General features: G+C 37.3%; 1 protein-coding gene across 1 annotated transcript; it reads right to left on the reverse strand.

Annotated features, from left to right (window-relative positions):
• Positions 1-339: 339 nt before the first annotated feature.
• On the reverse strand, positions 340-27,298 carry Spata9 (spermatogenesis associated 9). Its single transcript, XM_048331279.1, has 5 exons — positions 27,138-27,298; positions 26,860-26,948; positions 18,068-18,298; positions 7,040-7,135; positions 340-960 (listed from the first exon to the last, which is right to left on the reverse strand). Exons 1-5 carry the CDS (start codon positions 27,196-27,198, stop codon positions 679-681), a joined length of 759 nt encoding a protein of 252 aa, XP_048187236.1. The 5' UTR covers positions 27,199-27,298; the 3' UTR covers positions 340-678.
• Positions 27,299-27,639: the final 341 nt, after the last annotated feature.

Below are 27,639 nucleotides of genomic sequence, written 5' to 3' on the forward strand. Positions count from 1 at the left end.
ATGGGACTTAAGCGTTCCATGGAGCGATGTAGTACACAGTGTTTCATAGCTTTGATCCCATTGAAAAAGAGAAGCCTGAAGTTAGCAGGCCACAGCTCAAGCACACTGGGAGCCAGAATCTGTCTCAAAAGTAGCCAGTGAAAAGCAAGCTGGGGTTTTGGCTCAAGTGGTGAAATAGTAGCCCAACAAGCCCTGAGTTCAAGCTCCAGTACCACCAAAAATATATAAAAATAAAAATTAAAAATATTGGTTGATCTCTGTAATCCTAGTGACTCAGGAGGTTGAGATCTAAGGATGTAGTTCAAAACTAAGCCTGGGCAGAAAAGTCTATGAATGAAACTCTTATCTCCATTTAACCAGCAAAAAAACCAGACATGCAAGTGTGGCTCCATCAGTAGAGTACCAAGATTTGAGTGGAAATAAATGCCAAGGAAGGTCACAAGGCCCCGAGTTCAAGCCCCAGTCCTGGCACAAAAATAAGTAAGAACACTGTGTAACCATATAGAACATTTTTACATCAAGATTCATTTTACTTTTTCTGCCATGTAAACAGTAGAAGTTCTGCCCTCTCCTTTGGCTAAAGCAGAGCACTAGAAACTAGTCTCCTGGTGTTGCCAGATGAAATGTGCCAGTAGGTAACACAGGTGCTCTACAGTGATACTTGGGTTCAAGATTTGCTTATTCATTCATTTCGGCGGATCGGTCAAACACTGAATGTAAAACCTGGATCTTATTGCTTCCCTTGTCAGGAAGTGTGGGTTGATTTGAAACCTTGTCTGGCTTCTCTGGCAGTGACCTGTAAGGTTTCGCTTTGATTTCGGCTGCAGGAAACACCGGCTCTGGAAGCACAGGTTCAGAAAAGGCTTTTCTACAAAGTTCATTTTCTTGGTTTCGCCTTATAGATTCTTCTTCTTTGAAAATGTTCTTTGCTTTCTCCAGCACAGCATTAACACAGACTGCCTATGAGATTAAAACATTTTGAAAGGTTTTTTTAAGTTACGAACAACCACAAATAAAAAGTTAATATAGTGCTTAACATAAACTCATTAATATGCATATTAATACACATAATAAAAAAAAAAGCACTTCAGGAACTTTCAGGAACTCCAGAAACACAACAAGTATTCAAAGACTGATTTCTTGTTCTACATATATTATGCTACAATTTAGGCAGCAATATGCTTCAATAAAAATATGCTTTGCATCTTTTTCATGCATTATTTCACATCTTTACTCTCCTGATTTAATTAAATGAAACTTTTCTTTAAGACAAAGTCATTTCCCCAAACATATTTCTACCTCCAAGTAGGTTTTTTGGTTTTGGTTTTCTTCTTTCCAGACTTGGTTTATGCCTGCTTATAAAATAGGAGGACAAAAATAGTTTGGTGAGAAAGGAGTATCAACTGGTAGACAAATGACTCCTTCCTTCCTTCCTTCCTTCCTTCCTTTCTTTCGCCAGTCTTGGGGCTTGAACTCAGCGCCTGAGCACTGTCTCTGGCTTCTTGGTGTTCAAGGCTAACACTCTACCACTTGAGCCACAGCATCACTTCTGATTTTTCTATAAATGTGGTGCTGAGGAATCAAACCCAGAGCTTCATGTATATAGGGCAAGCAGGGCCTACCAGTAGGCCATATTCCCAGGCCCTAGACAAATGATTTCTAAAAAACATTTGATCTACTTTTCCTGTTTGGGAACAAAAATGCCATCCAGTGCTTTAAAGAGAAGACTAATCAAAATTCAACAGAGAAACACAACTTCAAAACACAGAATCACAAACTATATTCATTAAACTTGTCTATAAGTTTGCTAATAATGGAGATTGATCCAAGGAGTTAAGGCAAGCAAGGAGAATAGAAAATTCAATGAAGCATAAGAGAACTAAACTAGTTTATTTTTACAAAAGAAATGCCTCAAGATGACATAATATAGCCTATAAACACAAGGCTTCTATTTTCTTCTCTCCTCTTCCTTCCTTCCCCTCTTTCTTCCAGTTCTGAAATCATGCTTTCACAGGAAAATTATATGAATAGTAATGCATATAAATTTTATATGTTAATATATAATTAATGCATATTAATGGTTTCATTTCTATACCTGCATATATCATGTAGATCTACCCTTCCAATTATCTTCATATGCTCCTCTTTATGTACACATCTCCTCCCTTTGAGCACTCGTGTCTCTAACTAGTCCCTCTATACTTTCCCATCTACTTGAAAAAAATCTAATTTCTACATATGAGAGAACACATGCAAAATTTTTGTGTCTGATTTTTGCTTAACATAATGACCTCTAATATGCTTGCACATGACGTGAGTTCACTCTTTGATTAACTCTTTGTTGAATATATTTTTACCCTATTTTAAAAAATCCATCGGTTTTGAGGTGCCTAGACTGACTCTATAATGTGGCTATTATGAGCAGCACTACCAAAAAAACCCCATACAAGTATCTCCTGTGTGTGTTGACTTTGTTTCCTTTGCAAATATACATGGGAGGGGAATCTCTGGTTCATATGGTAGCTCTACTTCTAATTTTCAGCACTCTTCAAAGCACTCTTCCACTACTTTACATTTCCACCAATGATAGCAACAAACATTCATTCTTGCCCCCACATCATAGAAAGGGTTTTGATTTTTGGTTTTTACTCTTATTATTTTTTAATATTACCTATTTCATTAGGATAAGGTAGAATTTCTCATTTGGTTCTCATTTGCATTTCCCCAACAGATAGCTTAAAATGGTATTTTATTAAGCATTTGCACTACTTTTTAGAAATGTGTGTTCGCATCATTTGCCTATTTGTTGGTTGTAGTACTAAATATTGGTTCTGTTGCTTTTGTTTTAGTTCTTGCTATATGATAGATGACACTCATTGGACAGATGAGTATCTGGCAAAGACTTTCTCCCATTCTATAGCTTGTCTCTTCACTCTTGACAGATTCCTTAGCTATTCAGAAGCGTTTTAATTTGATGTAATCCCAGAACGTACCACCTGAATTCCTGACAGCATTGTAGATCTACTATATAAATCTAAGAACTGCTGAACATCAGACTTCTAAATGTCAAGTTTTATTTTTCTCTTGATTACACCTGAATATATCCAAGCCCATAGCTATAAACTCTCAGTCCATCACTTTTTGGTACAAATAGTCCCATTCATTTAACCCTAATAGGATTTCTCTATGCTGTGTTAGGGGGAAAATGTTAGAAAACTGACTTATTTGAAGAGTCCTTCTTCCTCACATATAAAATTATATCTGTGCCCATTCTGATAAGCTATTCCTTGGCCTTCAAAGATGAAGTGTCTGGAAAGTCAATATCCATGTATCTTTAACTTTATCTGTAACTTCTATCCTATCATCTTCTCTACTGATTATTCTGTGTCTCTCCATCCTTGGTCTTAACTAGTAATAAGGTGAGTGTCTTTCATGCTAAAATTTAAAATCGGTTAGACCTTGCTTCCCCTAGACTGTGAGAACACCCTTTGTTTCTTTGGCCAATCACAGTTAATATTCTTAGTTGCCATGTTATCATCTGTTCACTATGAAACTTGCTTATTTCTGTCTTCTTTAGCCCATCACGCCACTATGTCATCGTTCTCAAGATGATTCACTCCCAAACCTTTACTATTAGGTCTAGAAAACTTTTCAAATTTTTGTTGTGCTTGACTTTTTGTAATTTGTTTGAAACCACTCATAACTTCCCATATCTGTGTTTACTCTACACTGTTTCCTCTGATCTATTTTATGCTTTTATGATTTTTACTTCTTTTCTCATTTATGGATGAATCTCTTCTTTGCTCAGTATTTATTTATTTATTGGTTTATTGGTTTATTTATTTACTTACTTGCCAGTCCTGGGCTTGAACTCAGGCCTGGGCACTATCCCTGAGCTGCTTTTGCTGAAGGCTAGCACTCTACCACTTGAGCCACAGTGTCATTTCCTGTTTATGTGGTACTGAAGAATGGAACCCAGGGCTTCATGCATGCTAGGGAAGCACTCTACCACTAAACCACATTCCCAGCTCCTTTGCTCAGTTTTAATGTCTCTGTTCTTTACCTTCCTGTTGACTTAGCCCCCTTTGCTTGGCATGGTTCCGATCATAGAGCATTAACACACAACATAATATATTACCTGTTTCCAAAACCATAATTCCAACCGTAACCTCTCTTTGGCCATAGGTGTATTTAAGACCAATTGTCAGGTCACCAAAAAGGTTCTGTTGTCTACTTAAAACATTTCTAGGGGGGCTGGGAATATGGCCTAGTGGTGGAGTACTCGCCTCATATACATGAAGCCTTGGGTTCGATTCCCCAGCACCACATATATAGAAAATGGCCAGAAGTGACGCTGTGGCTCAAGAGGTAGAGTGCTAGCCTTGAGCAAAAAGAAGCCAGGGACAGTGCTCAGGCCCTGAGTCCAAGGGCCAGGACTAGCAAAAAACAAAACAAAAACACAACATTAAAAAAAAACCCAACACATTTCTAGGATCTAGAATAGTGTGGGTAGGGTTGGGAATGTGGCTTAGTGGTGTGGTGTTTGTCTAGAATAGTGTGGGATAATTTCAATAGTATTTGAGAAATGAAAGTTTAATTTGGATCTTAGTTTAGTTTTTGTTTTTGTCACAGCCATTTCTTCCTATCCATTCCTTTATAATCTATTTGTAACAGAGTTCAATTTTGTCTATTTTGTATTTATATTTAACATATCAATTTTGCATTTATGTTTAACATCAACTTACAAAGTATTTGATAAATGTTTTAACTGAATTGTTTAAAAATAAGTTCTACTTTTATTTTTTCAAGGATATTGTGGGTGTTGTCCTTTTATACTTCCCAATACATTTCAGAATCAACTGGTTAACTTTCACACAGACATACACACTTGATTGGATTTTAATTGCACTCGATCTATAAATTTTGGGAACTTTTAATATTGTTTTGTGTCTCAGTACTTTTGTCCAAAAGTAACAAAAATGTGTAATACCTTTGACAAGAAGATAAAAGTTATTGACAGAAATTTTTAAAATCCCAAATGAATTCCCAGATGTGCCATATTCATGGATTAGAGAAAAGATTTATTCTATCAGTTATTAAGATACCTTACGGGCTGGGGATATAGCCTAGTGGCAAGAGCGCCTGCCTCGGATACACGAGGCCCTAGGTTCGATTCCCCAGCACCACATATACAGAAAATGGCTAGAAGTGGCGCTGTGGCTCAAGTGGCAGAGTGCTAGCCTTGAGCGGGAAGAAGCCAGGGACAGTGCTTAGGCCCTGAGTCCAAGGCCCAGGACTGGCCAAAAAAAAAAAAAAAAAAAAGATACCTTACAAAGCTCCTGTGATTAACACAGTGCTATACGGGTGTAAGGTTAGATGAGCCAAACAGAATAGAGTCTATAAACAGATCTACATAAAGAGAAAGCCTCATTTGTTAAATAAAAGGGTGTTGGTGGTATTCTAGGACAATAAAAAAAGACTTGTTCCAGATAAACTGAGTATTTCCTAATTTATCCAGGGAGAAAATATGTACCCTTTACTTACCAATTTTACAAGCATTATGAATCTAAAAGTAAAGATAAAAAATAATACACCTGCTAGAATAGACAGGTGAAACTGTTTTCATGACCCTGGGTATGGGGCAGGATTTCTTTTAATTACACACACACACACACACACACACACACACACACACACACACACAATTTCCAGCACACCATATAAGAATATATTAAATTAAACTGCATTAAAATGAATAGCCTCTGCTTTTAATGAATAAAAAGGGAATAAAAAAGTAAGTCATAGGATTAGAAAAGAAGTGCCCACAAAAATCAAAGAAAGACATGTTTCTGATTATATTTTAAAATACAAGCAATAATTTTAAAAGCTCAATATCTCTCAATAGAAAAATGAAAGGGACTTTAACAGAAATTCATAGACGGTATCAAAATAGCCAACTAATGCATGCAAAGGTACTCAATCTCCAAGGAGATGCAAATTAAAACTCCATTATACAATACCACCTTCCCCGGAAATGACTAAAATGAGGCTGGAGTCACGGCTCCAGTGGCAGAGTGCCTGCCTAGCCAAGCATGAAGACCTGAGTTCAAACCTGTTTCACCAATTAAAAAACTTAAAATGCAAATTATTGACAATATTAAATATCAGTGGTGATATAGAACAACCAGGATTCTTATTCTTGCCTTATCCTAGCCTTGATTAAGAGATGAGCTAGGCACGAGTAGCTCACACCTGTAATCTTAGCTATTTAGGATCACATTTCAAGGCCAGCCAGGGCAGAAAAGCCCGTAAAACTTCATCTTTAGCTAGCCAGCAAGAATGTGGTGAGGAGGTGTGGTTTAAGTGGTAGAACGCCATTCAGGATTGAGAAAGCTGAGCAAAATCATGAGCTCCTGAGTTCCAGCACCAGCACTGGCATGGGCACACGCATGCACGTACACACACCACGATGAATTGTGCTATTTATCAAGCTGTGAGCGTTGTGTATATTAATTTTTAAAGCACAATTGTCTATTAACAGGAAATAAAGCCCTTATAATTGATTTTAAAGTATTTCATACTTTTGTCCTACAGGGCACTTGATAACAATACACTGTTCACTAATACTTGTTTCCTCTGAAGTCAGAGACCCACAGTGGTAGAATAGTGAATTAAAGGCAGCAGGGGTTACTGGCCCAAATAAAACCAATGTAACTACATTAAAGCAAAAACTAAAAATGTCCTCACACCATCTTCAAATATTTTAATCAATTTTTGATACAAACAAAGTAATTTGAGTTATTTAAGCAAATTTCTGGACTGATTCAACTCTCAGAAAAGTAAACGTCTAATATGAAACTATATTGGATAACAAGGTACACAACAGTTACAGTTATACAAAAAGTCAGCTTATAAATAGTCTCATTAACAATTATATAAATTATATAAACAAATGTATAAAACAATTACATAAAAATTATATAACAATTATATAAAAAGGTATATTTATCACTAGATTTAAATGATTTTCTTGACTTACCAAATAGACTAGTGTTGCATAGGAAGCATAGATTATACTAGTTAAAGCAGCTTTGGCAGGAAATGAAATGATTTCAAACAAAGAACCCCTTCCGACCTGTAAAAACAGAAAATAATTTATTTAAAAATATCATTATTATACTTTACAATGTTGTTACAAAATGAGAAACATTTTTTTCTGAAAAATGACATCAAGGTTACAACTCTTTGGGCTTTTTGCAAATTTGAAAATATATTAGTTTATTCTTTACCTTCAACAAGAAGATATTTCCTTTTGCTAATAAAAAAAACTAGGACGAAGCTATAAAATTCTTGCATTTCTGAAATCTAAATTTTTTTGGTGGTTATGAACTATGCTCACTAGGAGGTGCTCCTTGTGTATATTAGAAAAATACAGTCCTTTCTTTGTTCAGATTCATGCAATCATTCTTTACTAAATTATTCACAACCTCAATTAAACAAACAGCAATGAAAATACTCAGCACTTCCTGGAGATTAATGAGCTGCTTGGAAATGTTAACTATGACACTGGTGAAGCCAGCACTGACCTTAGATGATCATTAAGCATGGAGGAAAAGTTTATGCCAAGCATGAATTTGCCTCCCAGATGTTTCTCGTTTGTGGTAATCGGAGTGCTTGCCTTAAACCTCCCCATATAATATAGTCCGTTTAAGAGAAGCATTTGGTCTTATAGGCCACCTCTGTTGCCCATTAGGAAAAACAGTCCTTCCCTTTCGGCAGTGAAATGGAAGTTAGCTATGCTCCTCCAAAGAGCCAAGCCGCTCTGTCCACAGCTTCCAGAACTTCCAAATGGTCCAGGCTGTAACTAATAAAATCATGCAAATGCACCATAGAAAATGTGCAAACACTAGAAAGAACAGTATGTACATGGTCATTAAAACGTTATTTATAGCCTTGAGGAGCTAAGATAAAGCTCAATGCTTGCCTTGCATGTGCCACAGTTTGATCCCCAGTGAAGTAGTAAGAAAAGAAAAAGGCATGTGGGTGTAACCCTAGCTGTTTGGGAAACTAAGGCAATGAGGCAAGGCAGATGGCTGGAGCCCAGGAGTTTAAGGCCAATCTAGTCACCATAGCAAGACATTGTTTCGAATTAAAAACATCATTTAGTGCATCATAGAAATTGAAATAATAAACAATGGAAGAATGGCTAGGAAATTATACTGTATGTGTTAAATGTATGTTGCTACAGCTGAGTGCCAGGGACTCATGCCTACAATCTAGCTACTCGGGAGGCTGAGATTTGAGGACTGAGGCTCCAAGCCAGACCAGGCAGGAAAGTCTGTGAGACTCTTAGCCACCAAAAAGCCAGAAGTGGAGCTGTGGGGCTAGCAGTAGAGCACTAACGCTTGAGCAAAAAAGCTCAGAGTGAGCACCCAGGCCATGAGTTCAAGCCCCAGGACTAGCATGTTCAAAAAAGTACTTCTGAAGAACATATGATAACATCTTATTGAACAAACACTTATGTGGCATTGTGTAAATAGTCCTGTTCTATATGTTTTATAAGCCAAAAACCCACAGTGACACATTACCACAGTCCCAGATTCTTGGGAGGCTGTGGGAAGAGGAGGCCCAGAGTTCAACTCCACCAGTTCAAGACTACCCTGGGTAGCACAAAAAGATTCTCATCTTAAAGAAACAACAACAAACAAACATGAACTATGTGTTTTGCAAATGTTCTATTCATTTCTTTTTTTAAAAAAATCCTGTGAAATTGATATTTTATCCATATTGCATAAATAAAGAAAAATGAAGGAGTAGTAAGTGGGAAAGCTAGAGTTAAAGCAAGGATCCTGTTGCAGGGCCTAAACGCTAATAGGATCAGTAAGATGTGTTGCTAACATACCGGTGCTGCTAGGAATATGGCTTATGAAGAGTGCTAAAGGAAGGTACTTTGAAATTGAGATTTGCCTCACAAGTTTGGTGTGAAGATAATAAAATGCTAGTAACATACTTAGCAGAAGGCCTGCACATGGCTAGGAAGAAAGGACATGGTAGACATTATTAATGTCTTATGTGATATGAACAAGAGTAAGGTTCAAAATTGTAAGCACAACCAACGATTCCATTCAAACAAAAACAGACCACGTTGACCTATGTGGTTAGAAGTCTAGAAAATGGCTGTTCTAGCTAGGATAAGAATTAGAAATACAGGGGTTTTTTTCATAGTAGCTCCTATCTATATCTCTAGCTACTCAGGATGCTGAGATCTGAAGGATTGAGATTCGAGACAAGCTCAGACAGAATGGCCTATGGGAATCATCTCTAGCATAACCAGCACAAAGCTGGGCTGGAGGTGTGGCTTGAGTAGAGGAGTACCAGGCGAGTGAACAAGCTGAGCAAGTAGAAAGTGATGAGCTCTGCTACTGGCCAAAAAGAAAAGAAAAAGTTGTTCGGTTTTTTTTTTTTTTTTTTTTTTTTTTTTTGCCTTTCCTGGGGCTTGAACACAGAGCCTGGATGCTGTCCCTGAATTTTATTGCTAGTCTTTTTGCTCAAGCCTAGCCCTCTACCACTTGAGCCACAGCGCCACTTCCAGCCTTTTCAAAGTAGATCATTGGAGATAAAAGTCTCATGGACTTTTCTGCCTCGGTTGGTTTTGAACCATGATCCTCAGATCTCAGTCTCCTGAGTAGCTAGGATTACAGGTGTGAGCCATCAGAGCCCAGAATGAAAAGGATTTATATATATAGAACACCCATTATATTCCAAGTTCTTCTGTAATGGATTCATTTATTCAATGTTTCATTTTATTCTCTAACAAATCTATTAAGTATGTATACAAAATTGAGAGATATTAAATTCTGGTTTCCCTTATTTTCTAAGTTGAAATGGCACATAGCAATTTAAGTGAAATTGTTACGTAAAAGCATGCACAGAATCCTGTTGAAGTATGTTTTGTTTTTGTTTACTGCTGTCATTAGGTGAATAAAAAGCAAAGGGTTTAATCACAATTCCCTGCCTAAACCCCTGTGGTCTCTGTATATGATTTTGGTACACTGGATATTGTATATATACTTATCTGAACTAGGGAAGGGAAAGAAAAATGAGGGACGGTGTAACAAATAAGACAAGAAATGTACGTACTACCTTATTATGTATCTGTACATCACCTTGTCAATAAAATTTAATTTAAAAAAATTCCCTGCCCACCTTTTACATGATTTATGAAGTGGAGAAACCATGAATACTGTCCAGCTACTAGCTAAAAAGTGTGAAGAGAGTCCATTCTTACTTTCTCTTCAGGCCATACCAATTCCCAGATGTAGAGGCACATGGTAGGGAAGTTTTAGTTCATTCCCTCCATAAGTCAACCTGGAAAATTTCTCAAGAGTTCCTGGCTTTCAAAAAGAATTTCCAGGAAATGAAGCAGAGGCTGTTTTTATTTTTCTTGTGTTGTTGGAAGCATCAAAATGACAGCATGGCTTTGAATCCAACTATTAACTAGACAAGCATAAAAGGAGACCAGACCCTTTGGGAGAAAGAAAAGTAGATACATTCCAGCAAAATGCTTCCTAGCAGAGTGGAAAGGTTCATGAGTCTGTGAATACATGAGTGCATAATGGGAGCTCTATATTCCTAAGTATTAAGTAAGCCATTAAAAAACATAAAAGTGGTGTCTTCATGAGAAATTAGTTCACTTCATCTTTCTCACATTCAGTCCTTCCCTTAAAAGTAACGAAAACTGATTAGTTCCCAGATGAATTTTATGTAGATGATACATATTGTGCTTGTGAATAATTAAAGTGTATATTGTCTAAAGGAGATTTTTTCACTATTTTAATGGTTTGAATAAATAACTTCTTTTTCTGCAAAAAGAATCATCCTGTAGAAAAGTTTTTCTCCAAAATTTATGTTGCTACTGGGAAATAGCCATTTTTAATTTTGACTTATTTACAATACATATTTTTCATATTATAAACCACTCCATTTCACTTTTGGTTTGCTTTTAGCAGGAATTGTGTATGGTAGAAAATGAGAGAAATAAACAGAAGTTTGGGAAATAGGAGTCTTTATTTAGATTCTCTTCACTTAAGAAAATCCTCTTACTTCGTTACATTAATTTCATTTTATTTGCATATTTGAATTAAAGGCATTTTGGAATCAATGTTATGTTCACATAAGTCTTTTATAATTATTTGTTTATAATATTAATATTTATAATATAGATAATTGAACATTTAAAATGTCTTACTATTTAAGCATGTTCTACATAATTCTGATTGCCTCATCTTATAGAAGTAAGTTCAAATTTTCACAAATTGTGTCATAAATCACATAAAATCCAAGTATGAGCAATTGAGAAAATAAAGAACCACTTATACATGGCCTAAACGTTGGAGAAGTACCATGCTGACCAATTTACGTTACATAAAACCACCTCAACAATACAAGGAGAGTCAAAGAGGAAACTCTAACTCAAGAATTCAGTAACAAATGTTGTAAGAAACAATGACTTCTGTTAATAGACAAGCTGGGGGGGGGTGTTTCTTTAGGTTTACAAAATCTATATGACCATGTATTTTCATAGCAAAGAGGGGAAGGAAAAATAATGGGAGAGAGGAAGAGTGAGAATGGGAGAGAAGAGGAGAAAAATGGGAATGGAAAGGAAGGGAAGGGAAGGGGAAAGTTACTAATAATTTACAGTAGAGAAAGCTGTCAAAAAGTCTGCTTATGGGCTGGGGATATAGCCTAGCGGCAAGAGTGCCTGCCTCGGATACACGAGGCCCTAGGTTCGATTCCCCAGCACCACATATACAGAAAACGGCCAGAAGCGGCGCTGTGGCTCAAGTGGCAGAGTGCTAGCCTTGAGCGGGAAGAAGCCAGGGACAGTGCTCAGGCCCTGAGTCCAAGGCCCAGGACTGGCCAAAAAAAAAAAAAAAAAAGAAGAAGGGAGGGAATGGGTGAGTTGGGAGGGATGTGAGAATTTGAAAAGGTGACATTGATCAAGATGCACTGTATTCATAAACTGCTATCTTAAATGACAACTGCTTTGTACAACTAAAGATAATGAAATTTAAATGAATTTTTAAAGTGGTCTAACTTTGTTTATCCATGTTCACATATGGTAGAACATTTTCCTAAGCAAGCTTTTAATCAGACAGTCCTGAGAAGGTCTCTAAGGTCCACCTCTTGGCCAATTTGGGAAGGTTTGTTTTTTGAGAGGTTCTGTTTTCTGGAAAATACCTTATTTTCCTAGGTCTGACTCATACCTGCCAAGTTTGCCTTGTGCAAGGCCCATGAAGAACCCATAGCAGGACGTGATATTTTCAAGATTTACTATTTAAAGTCCAAACTGGAATCTACCTGGAGGGTGAAGGTGAGGAGACATCTTGACTTCAACATACAAACTTCCCATTTCCATCCTGAGTACAAGCTCACTGGGATGGGCTGAAATGCCAGGTATGGGGCCCAGGGTTCACCTCACTTTTGTCTATTCCACAGGATCTATGCAAAGTAGAAATGGTCATTTCAAATGCCTCAATTAGGGATGCGACAGTCACAGGAAGAGTTCCTGCTCCCATGGCCCTACCCTTGCCTACCAGAATCAACAACTCTGTCTAGGAGCTGATATGTCTTGGCTGAAGTCAGCACCTACGCTGGTTATCTAGGTCACTGCAGTGAGATCAGCTGCAGGCTTCACTCAGCCCAGCAGCTCACAAGGCTGGCTGGATAGATGCCCTATCATTGCATGGGGAAGTCAGAAACCTCCAGAGAATTCTCTGCTCAGGCTTTTCCCATTCCCAAGGCCTCCCAGAAGTAGCCAATACCTTGTCCTTACAGCCTCAGCCCTGCAAAAGCTGAGGAACAACCCATCACAGTATGTATAGTAAGGTGCAAAGGAAACCTTTTCTAATGAGGTAGCCCTAGAAGAAGCTTGACCCTACCTCTCTATGCTCATATCACAAGTGGCTACCAGAATCTCTTTAAATCACTTCTATGGAGTGTGTTTTGGAGCAGCTTATATTTGGTACATATTTCAATATGTTAAGAAACATGGGACATATTTGGGGTTTTTTTGTCCCATGCTTTGGTTTATTAGGCCATGTTTTCATTTAGTTAGTGAGATCTGTAATAACATCAAATAATAGGCTTACACTGTGACTTACTACATAAATGCTGGAGAATTTCCACGATACATGGGACATGTTTTATCTAGATCTGAACATCCAACCAGAAAGGCCCACAGGTATATTGTCCAGGCAGCTCCTAAACCAGCATTTAGTCTTTGCATAACCTAAGGTTCATTACTGTATGCTTCCCTTTAGACAGCCACAAAAAAAAGGGATGAAAGACTATGCTGCAAATTGTCAATGAAAATGTTCCTCTATTTCCACATGTTTTAAGGAAGTCATCTGTTTTACTGGTATTCCCAAACACATAATATAAGAGAATATGATATGAGAGGGTTTGGGGCAGAGCTATTTAAGTTGTTCCAGTTACCAATTTATCTTTCAATCATTCATTACTCTCAGACCAGGGACCAGACAGAACACTTAAAGAAGATCTTTGGAGCATGATTTAAACAGGATACTAGACTATCTAGGCTAGTGCTCTATCACTTGAGCCATAGCTCTACGTCTAGCTTTTTGGTGAGTAATTAAGAGAGAAGATTCTTACGAGCTGGGCACCAGTGGCTCATGTCTATAATCCTAGCTACTCAGGAAGCTGAGATCTAAGGATTGTGGTTCAAAGCCTGCCCAGACACAAAAGTCCTCATGAGACTCCTCTCCAATCAACCACTCAAAAAACAACTGGAAAAATAAAAGGTGGAGGGCTAGGAATATGGCCTAGTAGTAGAGTGCATGAGGCCCTAGGTTCAATTCCTAGCACCACATATATAGAAAAAGCCAGAATGGCACTGTGGCTGAAGTGGTAGAGTGCTAGCCTTGAGCAAAAAGAAGCCAGAGACAGAGCTCAGGCCCTCAGTCCCAAGCCCCAGAACTGGCAAAAAAGAAAAAAAAAAAAGTGGAGCTGTGGCTCAATTGGTAGAATGCTAGCCTTGAGCACAAAGCACCTAACTAAGGGACAGTGCCCAGGCCCTGAGTTCAAGCCCCACAACCAACAACAACAACAAAAAGATTCTCACAGACTTTCCTGCTCTGGGTATCTCTGAACAGCTGTCCTCAGATCTCAGCTTCCTGAGTAGCTAGGATTATAGGTACAAGGCACTGGTGCCCAGCTTAATATAATATTTTAAATTACTAATTATACAAGATTCATCAAAATGAAATAGAAAACACCATGAAGATAAATTCCTATAAAGGATAAAAAGGGAAGGTTCAAATATGTTTAATTAAGCATCAACGGATGAGATTTAGAGAAAATAAAGACAAGTAATATTTGAAGGAATGACTTAAAGAATTTGTCCTCTGATTCAGGAACCAGAATGATTTTCACAAAAGTGCCCTTTCACAGTTGCATGACAGCTAATAAAGTAAGCAAGGTCTCCATATATTCTTAGAGAGAATCTCATGTATGGTTAAGCTGGTTCATTAAGGCACTGCTTGTTATAGAAGAGCGGAGAGAGAGAGAGAGAGAGAGAGAGAGAGAGAGAGAAACAGAAGTGTCTATCTGCTCAGAAATATACTGAATTATTTTTCTTTCCATGGAGTACCACTGGAAGTGAAACTTTAGCTACATATATCAATAAAAGTTAACACAACTTATCTCTAAGTTTAGCTTAGAAACTCATCATCCGGTCAGTAAAGGCAAACTTTTGTAATTTTTAGTTTCTCATTACTGAATAAAAAGAAACAAGTTGATAACAAGTTCAACTGACGATAGAAAGATACAAATTTTTACAGTACCACTGCATTGCATTATCATAAGTGTTAGAAGACAATTCTCAATGGATTTTCCCTCATCCTGTACAAACTGAGGCTTCTGAGCAAAGGCCATGTTTGACTATCAAACAGCCTTGGTAGCTTGAAAGAGTGTAACTTCTGGAAAGATCTAGAGATGTGCCAAACTAGACATTTCATGGTCACTGAAAACAAACTGCCCCATGACAGGTAAAATATCTCTTCCATATTTCCTTACATTCCAAGGTATGACTAATCCACTCTTCACACATACACACACACACACACACACACACACACACACACACACACACATTAGCAGGGCAGATGAGTCAGTGTCACTATAAAAAGCTCAGTCTGTTCATTTCAAGGTTCCTTTCCTCCTATGTGATGCAACCTGCTACCCACTCATAGATATTAAATGACCTTCATCACATTGTCCTGTACAAATCAAGAAAGAAAGAAAGGAAGGAAGGAAGGAAGGAAGGAAGGAAGGAAGGAAGGAAGGAAGGAAGGAAGGAAGGAAGGAAGGAAGGAAGGAAGGAAGGAAGGAAGGGAGGAAGGAAACAAAAGACACTGGCTAACAGTTTTACTGTAACAATCAATGTCTCTCACCAAAGGATCTCTCTCTCTCTCTCTCTCTCTCTCTCTCTCTCTCTCTCTCTCTCTCTGTGTGTGTGTGTGTGTGTGTGTGTGTGTGTGTGTCCTCACTGCAGGCTAACTTGTTGGCCTGCAAGTAGTGTAAAATTTCAGACCCTTTACATCTCTGATTTAGCAGAGAAGCAAAAAGAAATAACATAATGGATATGATCTCATACTAAATACAGAAATACTATTCAAAAGACACCTCATTCGCACTCTCCTCCTCCTGTTGGAACTATGGGCTTGACAAAGTGCAAGGTAAGAAGTAGCAAGATAAGAATTACATATAGAAGAATATTTCAGTGGGAATTTAAGATAATAGAGTTTAGACACGCTTCTTTTTGATGATATAATGATCTAAGAATGAGGCATGATGTTCCTAGAGAATCCAGTCATTAGAAAACACAAAACCTTTTCTGTTTTCATAGCTATCAGATATTGTAAAGGAACCTTTTAAAAATGCCGTTCTCTGGTAATTCATTGTTGAACTACCTGAAGCTTTTGGAAGTCTCAAGTCTTTGACTAAGGAGAGATTTCTATATAATGCACCATTTGTTGGCTGCTTGTTGATTTTGGCCATCTAGCAGCCACTTAATTGTCCTCTTGAAACAATAGAGATTTTAATTTGCGCCTTGCTCCTTTGATAACACTTTCTGTCTATGTGGTCTAGACAGGTCTCCAACTTCAACCCCAGAGATAAAGGAGGGCATTGAGATCTAGGTGTGTCAGCCCATCCCATTTCCCTGAGTTAGAGGCAAGCGCTGAGAAGTAAGCCATTCCCCCAAACAAACCTGAGGACTTCTCCAGGAACAATGGGTCACAGACATCTCTTTTGTGTTTATTGAACCTGGATGGGTTGAGTCCCACTAATCTTGTAACTGAAAGGGGAAAGTCAGTCTAAGAACTGAGTCAGCAAACAGAAAGAACTCAGGCATGAGAGAATTGGAGAATAGTTCCTAAGGCAAGGTTTGAGTACCTATACCCAGCTATGTCTGGAATCTTAACAATGCTGGGTTGTGTACATGAACTAATACAACTTTCTCCTTTAAGGGTTTGAAAATCAGGTTAAGCCTGATTTTTCTCTCCCTTTATGTTACAGGGAGAGAAAAGTTATTGAAAAGTTGTTAAAGGGAAAAGAGAACAAAAGTTGCTAAAGGGAGAGAGAAATTATTTGCTCTAGGCTTAGATGCCAGACTTATGAGATTCTAGATCTGTAGTGAAATTTAGGCTACTTTAAACAAGATTCAGATACAAATAACTAGAGTTCTGTGCTGTAAGGTTTAGAAAAATTCATCCTGAAAACATTTTAACTGTTTCCCTAACAAAAATGTAATAAAACTTTTAGGAAACAATGTAGAAAATGAAATTTGAAATGTATTTAAATGTCTATCCAAGTGAGTTTAGAGTTAAAGATCTTCAATACATGATGTTAAAGACTATTTGAAGATGGGAGTCTCCTGAACTTTACTGCCTTGGGTGGCCCTGTACTATGATCCTCTCTAGATCTCAGCCTCCTGAATGGCTAGGGTCACTGGCAGGAGCCACAGGTACCCAGCTAAAACACAACCATTTAAGAAACCCATTGAGATATTTCTCTTAAGTTTGACACAAGTTATACTTTGCCTGTGTATATTGTGTCTAAATTATTTGAAATTGACAGTTTCAAATAGTTTAATCAGGAAAAAAAATCATCATGAGTTCCCTTTCTGTACTTATTTAAATGAGAAAGCATACTATGTATTTTGAAAAGGCCCAATCTTCCTCTTTTCCAAGTATATCCTTTTCACATGAAAGACAATCAAGTGCACTACATTTTCAGTTTTCAAATCTTTTTTTTTCTCCAAATTTTTATTATCAAACTGATGTACAGAGAGGTTACAGTTTCATACGTTAGGCATTGGATACATTTCTTGTACTGTTTGTTACCTTGTCCCTCATACCCCCCCTGCCTCCTCCCCCTTTCCCTCCCCCCCCCAGGTGTTCAGTTCACTTACACCAAACAGTTTTGCAAGTATTGCTTTTGTAGTTGTTTGTCTGTTTTTACCCAGTGTCTCTCAAATTTGGTATTCCCTTTCAATTTCCTACTTCCAATACCAGTATACACGGTTTCCAGTATACTCAGATAAGATTACAGAGATAGTTTAGGTACAACCATAGGAAGGTGATACAAGAACATCATCAATAATAGAAGCTACAGATACACATAGGATGTTGAAAGTAGTTACAACTGTGATGTAAGAATTGTTTCCATAACATGGAGTTCATTTCACTTAGCATCATCTTATGTGATCATAGGGTATAGCTATTGGGCCTTGTGATGCTCTGCTATGAGTTGCCTAAACCTGTACTAATTATTCCCAATAAGGGAGACCATAGAGTCCATGTTTCTTTGGGTCTGGCTCACTTCACTTAGTATAATTTTTTCCAAGTCCTTCCATTTCCTTACAAATGGGACAATGTCATTCTTTCTGATAGAGGCATAAAATTCCATTGTGTATCAGTTTTCAAATTTTGCATGCTTAAAACAGATCCTCTAAGAAGGATCCCCAACTGGTAGGAAGGCTTACCTGCACGTTGTTGTACAGGGGTTGCGTTGGTGCATTGACCTCTCGCAGCAGACGGTGAGATATGCCCCTTAGTTCTAAAAGCCTGTGCTTAAGCTGAGGCTGCAGAAGTCTGGCCACTGATTTGGAGGATCGCGATATCCTGTTTAATCCTTGAATCAGCGTTCCCCGGTTGATCTTGGCTAATGCGAGAGCCATGTTGACTTGGGATGATTTCTGTGTAGTTTCTTTCGTCTGAAATAGAATCCTTCGAAAAGCATCTGCTGTATGACTTGTCAATGAATAGCTAAAAGCTACTTCTAGTAGAGCTGAGTATACAACTACATTGAGCTCCATATCCTATATACACTCCCTGTGCAATGATTACATAATTCTATATGACTCACTCATCTACTTAAGATTTTATAGGAACATGTTTGTTTTTATTCACTTTGAATTAATATCTATAACTGAAGTAACTAGCCAAAACTTAGAGTTTTAAATTTTTTCTTTCAGGGTTTATACTTTCTTTCACTCACTGTTTAAAAGAGTCCTGTCAAGCCGGGTGCCTGTGGTTCACTACTAGCTACTCAGGAGGCTGAGATTTGAGGATTGTGGTTTGAAGCCAGCCTGGGCAGAAAAGTCCCCATGATCTCCAATAAACTCCTCAAAAAAGCGAGAAGTGGTGCTGTGGCTCAAGGGGTAGAGCGCTAGCCTTGAGCACAAAGAGGCTCAGGGACAGAGCCTAATCCCTAAATTCAAGCCCTAGGACTGGCACAAAAAAAAAAGAGTCCTGTCCAAAGTAAACAATAATTCTTATTTAAGCATTAGTCATTTGAATTATTAAAATAACTATTTATTAGAAATGTTACAAATATTTTCCTAGTTCTCATTAAAATATTTAAATGATGAAATAAAGAATATATACACATAACTATGTTTATAATGTAAAGACAAAAACACTAATATCCTATATGCTATTCAATAAGTTTAAGAAAACTTTACTTCTAAAAATTCAGAAAGTCTATCAATATTTTCAGAAGAAAAAAACTGTGACATTATCCAAAACACATGGTACATCATTCTTTCTCAGCTTTACCATAAAAAACACGTTCCAGAGAGGTTTTTTACAATGTGGTTTAATTGTACTCTAGGCAACATTATAGTTTTCATTAACAATTTAACATGTTTTCATGAAGAATTTACATAATTTTGTGAGCTATTTTGGCTTTTTTGTTATAATTTAGCACAAAGTACTGGCTAATAAATACTGATTGCAAATAATCAACTTTGAATCCTTAAATATTTGTTCACCTTAAATATATAAATGCAACATACTTTTAAATGGATTTGTTGGCTCTAACAAATGTCATATGTTTGTTTAAGAGCTAATATGCTGTCTGGGAACGTGGCTTAGTGGTAGAGTGCCTGCCTAGCATGCATGATGCCCTAATTTTGATTCCTTAGTACCACATAAACAGAAAAAGCCAGAAGTGGTACTGTGAATCAAGTGGTAGAGTGCTAATCTTGAGTTAAAAATCAGCTTAGTGCCTAGGCCTTGAGTTCAAGCCCCAGGATGGCAAGAAGAAGAAAAAAAGAGCTAACATGTTATATATTTATTTTGAGTTCCTTAACTTTTATCCTAAAATTTTATTACCATTATTTCTCATCAAGATTCAATACTTCTTTTCCTATTTAGCATTTGTTGTTGATGGTAATATTAGCTGTTCTTGCCAGTCACTGAATGTGTGTTTTAGTAGCAATTGATGTGCTCTTGTACTGAAAAGTCATCAATTAGCCACCTGTGGTCTCAAGAAAGTGTCATCTAAATTGTGGGCTGCTGAAATTGCTACAATCCCAAGCCATTTACAGAAAAACAATCATGAAAGAAGTTATATGGAAGTAGAACAAGCAAAATAACAGGCAGGTACAATCTTCTGGTATTATTTTCTACCATTTTTAGTTGTGAGTAAACCTGGGAGAGAACCTGTTGTCTACAGTGTCCAAAACTGTAGTGCATACAGATTCTAGTTTCCTTGTGACTACATGCTTCTTTGCACAATTCTCTCCCAACTCAACCTCAATGTGGAACAACTGGAGATCATTGATTTTAATTCTGATTATACTGTGATTATGACTTCCCTCATTAGCATTTATTAACCTGAAGAATGGAAGTGGGTGTGTGCAGGTCTACCATTACCAAAACTTTGAAGTGTTTGCTATTTTGAGGCACTCCCATTTGTGAAGTTATAAAATGCTGATATTCTGCAGGCTCCTTTTGTTTAGGTTTTCTTTTATTTATTTTGAGACAGGATTGTGCTGTGTAGTTTAGGGTGTCCTGGAACTTGCTATATCAGCCCACACTGAACTCAAACGCAAATCCTCCTGCCTCTGCCTCCCTCCCAATCAAAGGCAGGTGCCACCACGCTGACCATCTTGACAAATTCTTGATGATTTTTACAGAATGGCTCAGAGTGAGAAGTTGTATACATCTATTTGTATTAACCAATTTTTATTCAATCTCCAAAAGAGTTCAGAAGTCAATCCCCTCAATGTTATTTCTTGTTTGTAGTTGCTCTCTGGTTTTTCATTTTTAAGGCTGTCAATTGCAATTTATTAACTCATGTAGAGATCATAAAATTTGGGCTGACCAAAATATTATAAGCAATGATTTTTATAAACAATGTTTTTTCATGAAAATATGCATAACAGTACTGACAGACTTTGTCACTTTGTCACCATGCTAGTGTCATCATAAACTCAAGGCTGCTAAACCCATTCCCTAATGACAAACACCCTTGTTTGCCTTTACCACTCAATTGTTACAACTTGACCACCCTGCTTACTTTCATGATTCTTATGTATGCTTTGAAAGAATGGTTAATTCTGACAACAGAATGTTACTGACCATCTTTATCTTCCCCACCACAAAACATCCACTCAAAATTCTTTCCCAAGACTACCTCACTGGTTTTGAAAATATTATAAGAAAGCTAATTGAGGCACCGGTGGACATGTATGGTGGTGGTTCTTTCTGATTCAGAGGACGTGAAAGTAACAATAGAATTAGACCACAGTGTTCAGGCCTGCAATCCTAGCAAGGCAGAGATCAAGAAGATTGTGGTTCAAAGCTAGTCAGGGCAAAAAAGACTCATCATACCTCATTTTCAACCAATTGCTGCATGAGGTGGTACACATTTGCTATCCCAGAAGCTTGGGATGTTGAAAATGAGGAGATGATCTCAGAGACCAGCTCAGGAAAAAAAAAAAAAAAGTATGCACTTGTCACCGCAGCTACAGAGGGAAAACATATATAGGAAGCACATAATATCAAAAGAGAACAAAAAGTAAGGCCTATCTAAAAAATAACAACAGCAAAAAAGGCTAGAGGCATGGCTCAAGCAGTAGAGTACCTGCCTAGCAAGTACAAAGCCCTAAGTTTGAATCCTAGTACTGCCAAAAAAAAAAAAAAAAACTGCTAACAGAGAAGAAGCTAGTTACATTCTTAGATGCAGAATGAAAATTCCTTTACATATAACAGTCACTTAGAAGGTTTATTAAAGTAGGTAGCTGGTAAAGGAGAATGCCACGTGGTATTCAGGCTGGAGAGAAGAATTTCTTCCCGAACTGCTGGCCTGTGTCTGGGATGATGCACAGCGGGAGAGAAGGGGCGACCCCCACCCCGCCCTGCCTTATCTAGGGCAGGGGCGGGGAGGTGTGGCCAGGGGAGGGTAGTTGGCTGCCGCTAGGTATGGCAGTTACCTAGGTAACACAGGTGCTGAGCAGAGATTTTAGACAGGTGGGGGCATCTGCATGGAGCTCTCCCAGGGTGGATCTTACATCACCCATTTGTGATGATGACTTCATTCATTCCTTCAGTTGCTTACTTACTCAACTGATTGTAACAAGAAATGTTAAAAAATAAAATTTCTTGAGATACTAGTTTTTTTTTCTTTTTGTCTTCTACCTATACTATATCTTCTCTTGATGAACTATATATGTGGATTTAAATGTTGACCACCTAAATTTAGGACATCCTCAATCCTCACATCTTTTTTACTTGGACACAGCCTAAGCAGCCTGGAATTGGTGGCAAAGTATGTAATCCTGTTCATCACTTTGATCATCAGTGTGATACGAATAGAAATTCCAACTCTTATCACTCCCTCCTCAGAAATGCCCAAAGGCACTTAGAAAAGTCACTAGCAAAAAGAAACATCATCAGTTAATTATGCAGGTTCTCCAACTGTGCTCTAGATTTCTCCATTTGACCTCCTCCCACTCAACATATCTCCTGCCTTCTCATTTTGTTTTTTCTAGAGCCAGACCTATTTCTTTGTCATCAGCAGTTTTAATGCTGAACTCTATTTTCTATTACCTCAGCATTTTACTAGCCTCTATCTATGAAACCAGCTTGTCAGCAAATCTTTTTCAATTCTTTCTCTGAATAGTCCCAGAATTTGGCCACTCCCCACCGCCCCCAGTATTACAACTCCCAGTTCACTGTACCTAGATAACACCATTATCTTTTCATATTAGTGAGCTAGCCACCTGTTTTCTTGCTTCCACCCTTGTTTGATTTCAATAGCACATTACTGTTTCAATAATACACCAGCCAGAGAGACTCCACTGAAACTCATGTCAGATCACATCTTGTATCTGCTCAATTGCTTTAGTGACTTCTTTACTAAGTGGAAAAGCAAAGTACACATAGGCCATATAGCAACTTCAGCTTTTTTACCTCTTTGGCCTTTCAATCCTTATGGATTTGTTGAACTTATTAGGTACTCTATCAAAGTTTTGGATACCAAGTTGCAATCTTAGATCCAGACCAAAATGAAATTAAAAAAAAAAAAAAAAGCTGGGCACTGGTGGCTCACACCTGTAATCCTAGTACTCAGGAGACTGAGATCTGAAGATCGAGGTTCAAAGCCAGTCTGGGCAGGAAAGTACATGAGGCCCTTATCTCCAAGTTACCACTAGGAAACCAGATGAGGCAAGGTGGCTCAAAATGGTACAGTTCTAGTTTTGAGCAAAAGAACTTAGGGAAAGTGCCCAGACCCTGAGTTCAAGACTCACAACTGACAAAAAAAAAGAGAAAGAAAGAAAAGAAGAGAAGAGAAAAGAAAAGAAAAAAAAAGAAAAGAAAAAGCCCTCCTCTCAGAAGAAGGAAGGTTTTTCTGGCTTTATGTCAAGCATTTTCAAAAAATAAAAAAAACTAATAAAAGGCTCAGAAAAGAGTTCTCACTCTACACACAAAGCCATGCCTTATCATCTGTGTATGATCTGTGTAAGAAAGTGTATCTTTAATACAGTCTTATTCTGGTATATTTCAAAGTCTAATGCCACCACAAAGTAATTTCCAGATATTAATATATGGTTAGCAGATTTTGTCCCATGCTTAAAAGAAACAGAAAACTCAGGAAAGCACATTAACAGATACAAAAATCAAACATCTGACATGGGCATGACATTGTGGCCTGTGCCAGTATTTTATAATTCCTCATGTAAAGCAACCCACACGGTCACCTCTTATAATAAAAAAGAAGGGGGAAAAAAGCTCAAAAAAAACTGACCTGTTTGCCACAAAAGAGTTCTCTCATTCCAGTAAGGATAATCTGAATTAGATTTTTTTTTTTAAGTTCCCCAGTTATAGTGAATTTTCTGTGTTCAAGTTTAAAAGCTGCTATTTTAAAATTCCTTATCCAGGCTTCAATGTCTCACATCTATAATCCTAGTTATTCTGTAGGCTGCGATCTGAGGATTGAGACTCAGAAACAATCAGAAATAAATCTCTGAGTTTTTTTATTTCCAAGTAATTAGTATACAATTGGAAGTAGAGGTGTGGCTCAAGTGATTGTGAGGCCCTGAGTTCAAGACCCGGTATCAGCACACACACATACAAAATTAAGTCCTCATTTAAAAGTAATTTTCAGTTTTCCAATGTACACCTTTGAGTATTACTCTTTATTAAAAAAAATAGTACTGTAGGTTATTAGAGTTTGAAATGATTGGGATACAAGGTGTGAAGAGTACAGGGCAGAACCTCAAAAGTTGTTGCCTTAAGTCAGGATTATAATATTAACTTTCCAAGACCCAGGAAAAATTCATTTAGAATTATGTAATAACAAACATTATTCTGGGTATAGTCCTCTACAAAAGTTTTACCACCATCCCAACATCTATTTTGCTTTCAGTGAGGTACCAGGCTTTTTCCTAAATAAATAAATGACTGGAGATGGGTGGGTTTTGTATATGAATCACAAAATTGAGTTCAACCCCAGTTAATAAAGCATTCTTAAAAGTATTCTTTTCACAAACAAAACAAAAAGCATATCTCTCACAATGTGACCTTTTAAAACCCTATTTGGCTTAACCATGAATTGCTAATTAATCCCTTAGCAATTTATTAATTGCTAATGGATAAGTGAAGAGCAAATAGATTCAAATGTGTTATAACATCTCAACTCCATGGGCTTCTTGCCAATCTCTGTAATATTCTTCAAAATAAGAAGGAGAAAAATAACTGTGTGTCCACGAAGGAGAAAATAACAAACTTTGGCTTTGTTCTCTAAGTGGAGTACAGTTCTTTTAAGGAGGGGATTTCAAGAAGTTGGAAATGGGAATGAAGAGTTCTTTCTTTGGGGGCCAAACTATCCATCTATATTGCCATCAGCTATACTTTCAGCTCTAGTGATTTAGCTCTAGGCTACTTTGAGGGTACTTTGAGAAAGAAGAACAAAGGGCGTTCTAGAAAAAGGCAACAACTTCTTTGAGTAAATAAAATCCTACTTTTCTAATACTGGCTATAGGAAGGGAGATCAGGGCTTTTTCTGGCCTGCTTTTGGCTTCTAACACTCACATTAAGTCCTCAATAATCTGTAGTACAACAGTGCTACATTAATGATCTAAAGTTGAAGACCAACCGTGGACACCTGTACATCTCGTCCTTACTACTCCACATCATTGCCCAAAAGACTCCAGTGTTTCAAAAATATGTTACACGAGGCTAGGAGCATGCAAAAATAAGAAATGACTAGATTCCAAGTCTATGGAATTTCAAAATCAGATTTGGCCTTTAGAGCTTTTTAAGAGTTATCATGTCCGGCTCAACCCACTTGGATGCTATCTTACCACTATGTATATGCGACCCACACCTTGATGTAACCTCTCCCCAAAATTTGGGACCAAGAAAGAGAGCCAAAAAGATTACTTCCCTGACAGCCCAAGACCAGGATTTTCAGCTATAGTAGCTCCTAAAATGTATAGTTCCACTCTAGGACTCAGGAAGGGTATAGCATACCCTAAAACTGTGATCCCATTAAGCTAATCCTATCACCTCCCAATCCTCTTTTCTTATATAGTCCTATATCCTGGTTAACAGAATCACTATTCTTCCAGCCACTTGAGGAATCCAAAGTCTCCCTCAATCTCTTCGTATTCCACTCAACCACGTTGTCAGTTGCAAGATAAACTAAGTACTTCTTGTACCCAACCTGTTCTTTCTATTCCCAATGTCAGTGCCCTGCTCCTGGCTGTCATTCATAATAATCTTACTAGAAACTTTGCCTCCATTCAGAATTACCACTTTCTGCAAAGTATAAGTTGGATGTCCTTTTCTTAAAGTACTTACTGACATATATCTGGATTATAATTAGGAGAAAGTATAGTCTTTTTTATAGGGCAAACAAAACACTCTATATAATGACTCCAGTAGTGTTTTCTATTTTTCTATTTCTTGCTTCAGTTAATTGCCCCACAGCTAATTATTCATATTTAGTTACATTTTGGAAATATAACATATGGTTGCATACATTTTTTCCTAACTCCCTCTGCTTCCTTCACCCTTACCCACTTATTCTTTTCTTTACCATGAAAATGCCTATTCATCCTTTAAAATCAATGCAAATGTCCTTTGTCCATGAAGCTTATCTCTTGAGTAAGTTAAGCCAGCCACTTCTCTAAATTCAATGTAGCTATAAAATGCTTATCACAGTCTAGTGCAATTGTCTGTTTACAATTCCGTCTTTATTAAATTAGGCTAATTTTTGAAAGGATCACATCTTATATTCCTCTTCCCAGTAAATATCTGAGAGCTGGATATCCTTATGATTGGCTTAAGGTATCTCTAATACCTATCTTTTGGATTAAATATATGCATACATTTCGTGACTACCATGTTAGTCACAGTGTTGCTTGGTATTTCTTTTGGTTAAATGGATTATTTTTTGTAATATAACTTTAACAATACTATATTACAATTGTGGTCAAAATGGCTGAGATATTTTTCATTAACTGATATATACCTTTGAATAGGTTAGGTTAATTATGTTCCCTAAAGATGATATATAATACTTAATTTACTCAAAATTTTCTATTGTCCTCGTCTACTCTCAATATTTTTATGTTTCAAATCCTTTTCCAAACAGAGATTTAAAATATTAAACATGTATATTTTGTTTAAATTGGCAGATATCAATATTTTCTTTCTAGATTAAGACACAAACACACAGCATTTATCTTTCTATTGTTAACAATTTATGTCAATTAAGTGTTTGTGCCAATTTAACTGCCTTAGCTATTACTTAGAGTATATCAAAGCTTTTTTTCTAATTTGACATTCATTTTTACTATATCTTAATAAACTACATTGTTCCTGTGCCTCTGAAGACTTTCAGACTTCCATCTTTGAAAAGTGTTTTTCTGAAGCAAAAGTTACATTTTCTGAAACTTTAAGCACTGATCTCAAAATAACCCATATAGTACAATTAACAAAATGCTTACTGTGTTCCTTTTGAAACAGAATATCCAATTACCTGGTTAGACTTCGATAATCTTAGGATGGCAGGAAATTCATCTTTAAACTCATCTATGAGGTCCATGATGGCTTTCTGGAACCCCTCAACTACAAAAAGAAGAAAGACAAGAAAAAGTTAGGAAAAATAAAAAATTTAAAACTCCCTATAAGACATTAAAAAGAATATGGAACACACAGTCTACTTCCTAAGTGTATGGGAAAGTTAGGGACTCCTGGGGGATTTTATTCCCAGCTCTTCCCAGACTACAACCCCTTTACAAAAAAAATTGTATATACTTCTTCCAGAAAAGTTCTTCAACACCTGCCCACATATCCACCCAACAGGTTTGATTGGCATGGTGGATTCCTAGTGCTTAGCAAGCGTGTAGGTCTGGGATGAGAGCAGCCTTGAGGAAACTCAGGAAAGCAGCAAGGCCAGACTCTGCAGCTAACTGCTGGGACTCTTTGTTACTGCACAATGGGCCTCTGAGAACATGTTACAGAATCTTCTGAAGTCATTCTGAGAGTGGGAGTGAGAAGAATGTATTTGAAGGGATGAGGGAAGGAGGGAGAGGATTAAAAAATGAGTCACACTAAGACAATCTCCAGTAGAAACTGAATTTTGTCCCACATTCTGCAGAGATACTTCCATTAGTGGATCTTCTGAGAACAAAGGTCCTTTTGAAGAATTAGCATGTGCTTAAAAAAAATGTTTCACATGGAAGGAAACACAAGCATGTAATTCAGAAAGACTTCTCTGAATGGGGTGTATGTCCTTCACCAAATAAGAATCATGAGA

This window comes from Perognathus longimembris, chromosome 22 (assembly GCF_023159225.1).
Source record: "Perognathus longimembris pacificus isolate PPM17 chromosome 22, ASM2315922v1, whole genome shotgun sequence".
Taxonomy (NCBI): Eukaryota; Metazoa; Chordata; class Mammalia; order Rodentia; family Heteromyidae; genus Perognathus; species Perognathus longimembris.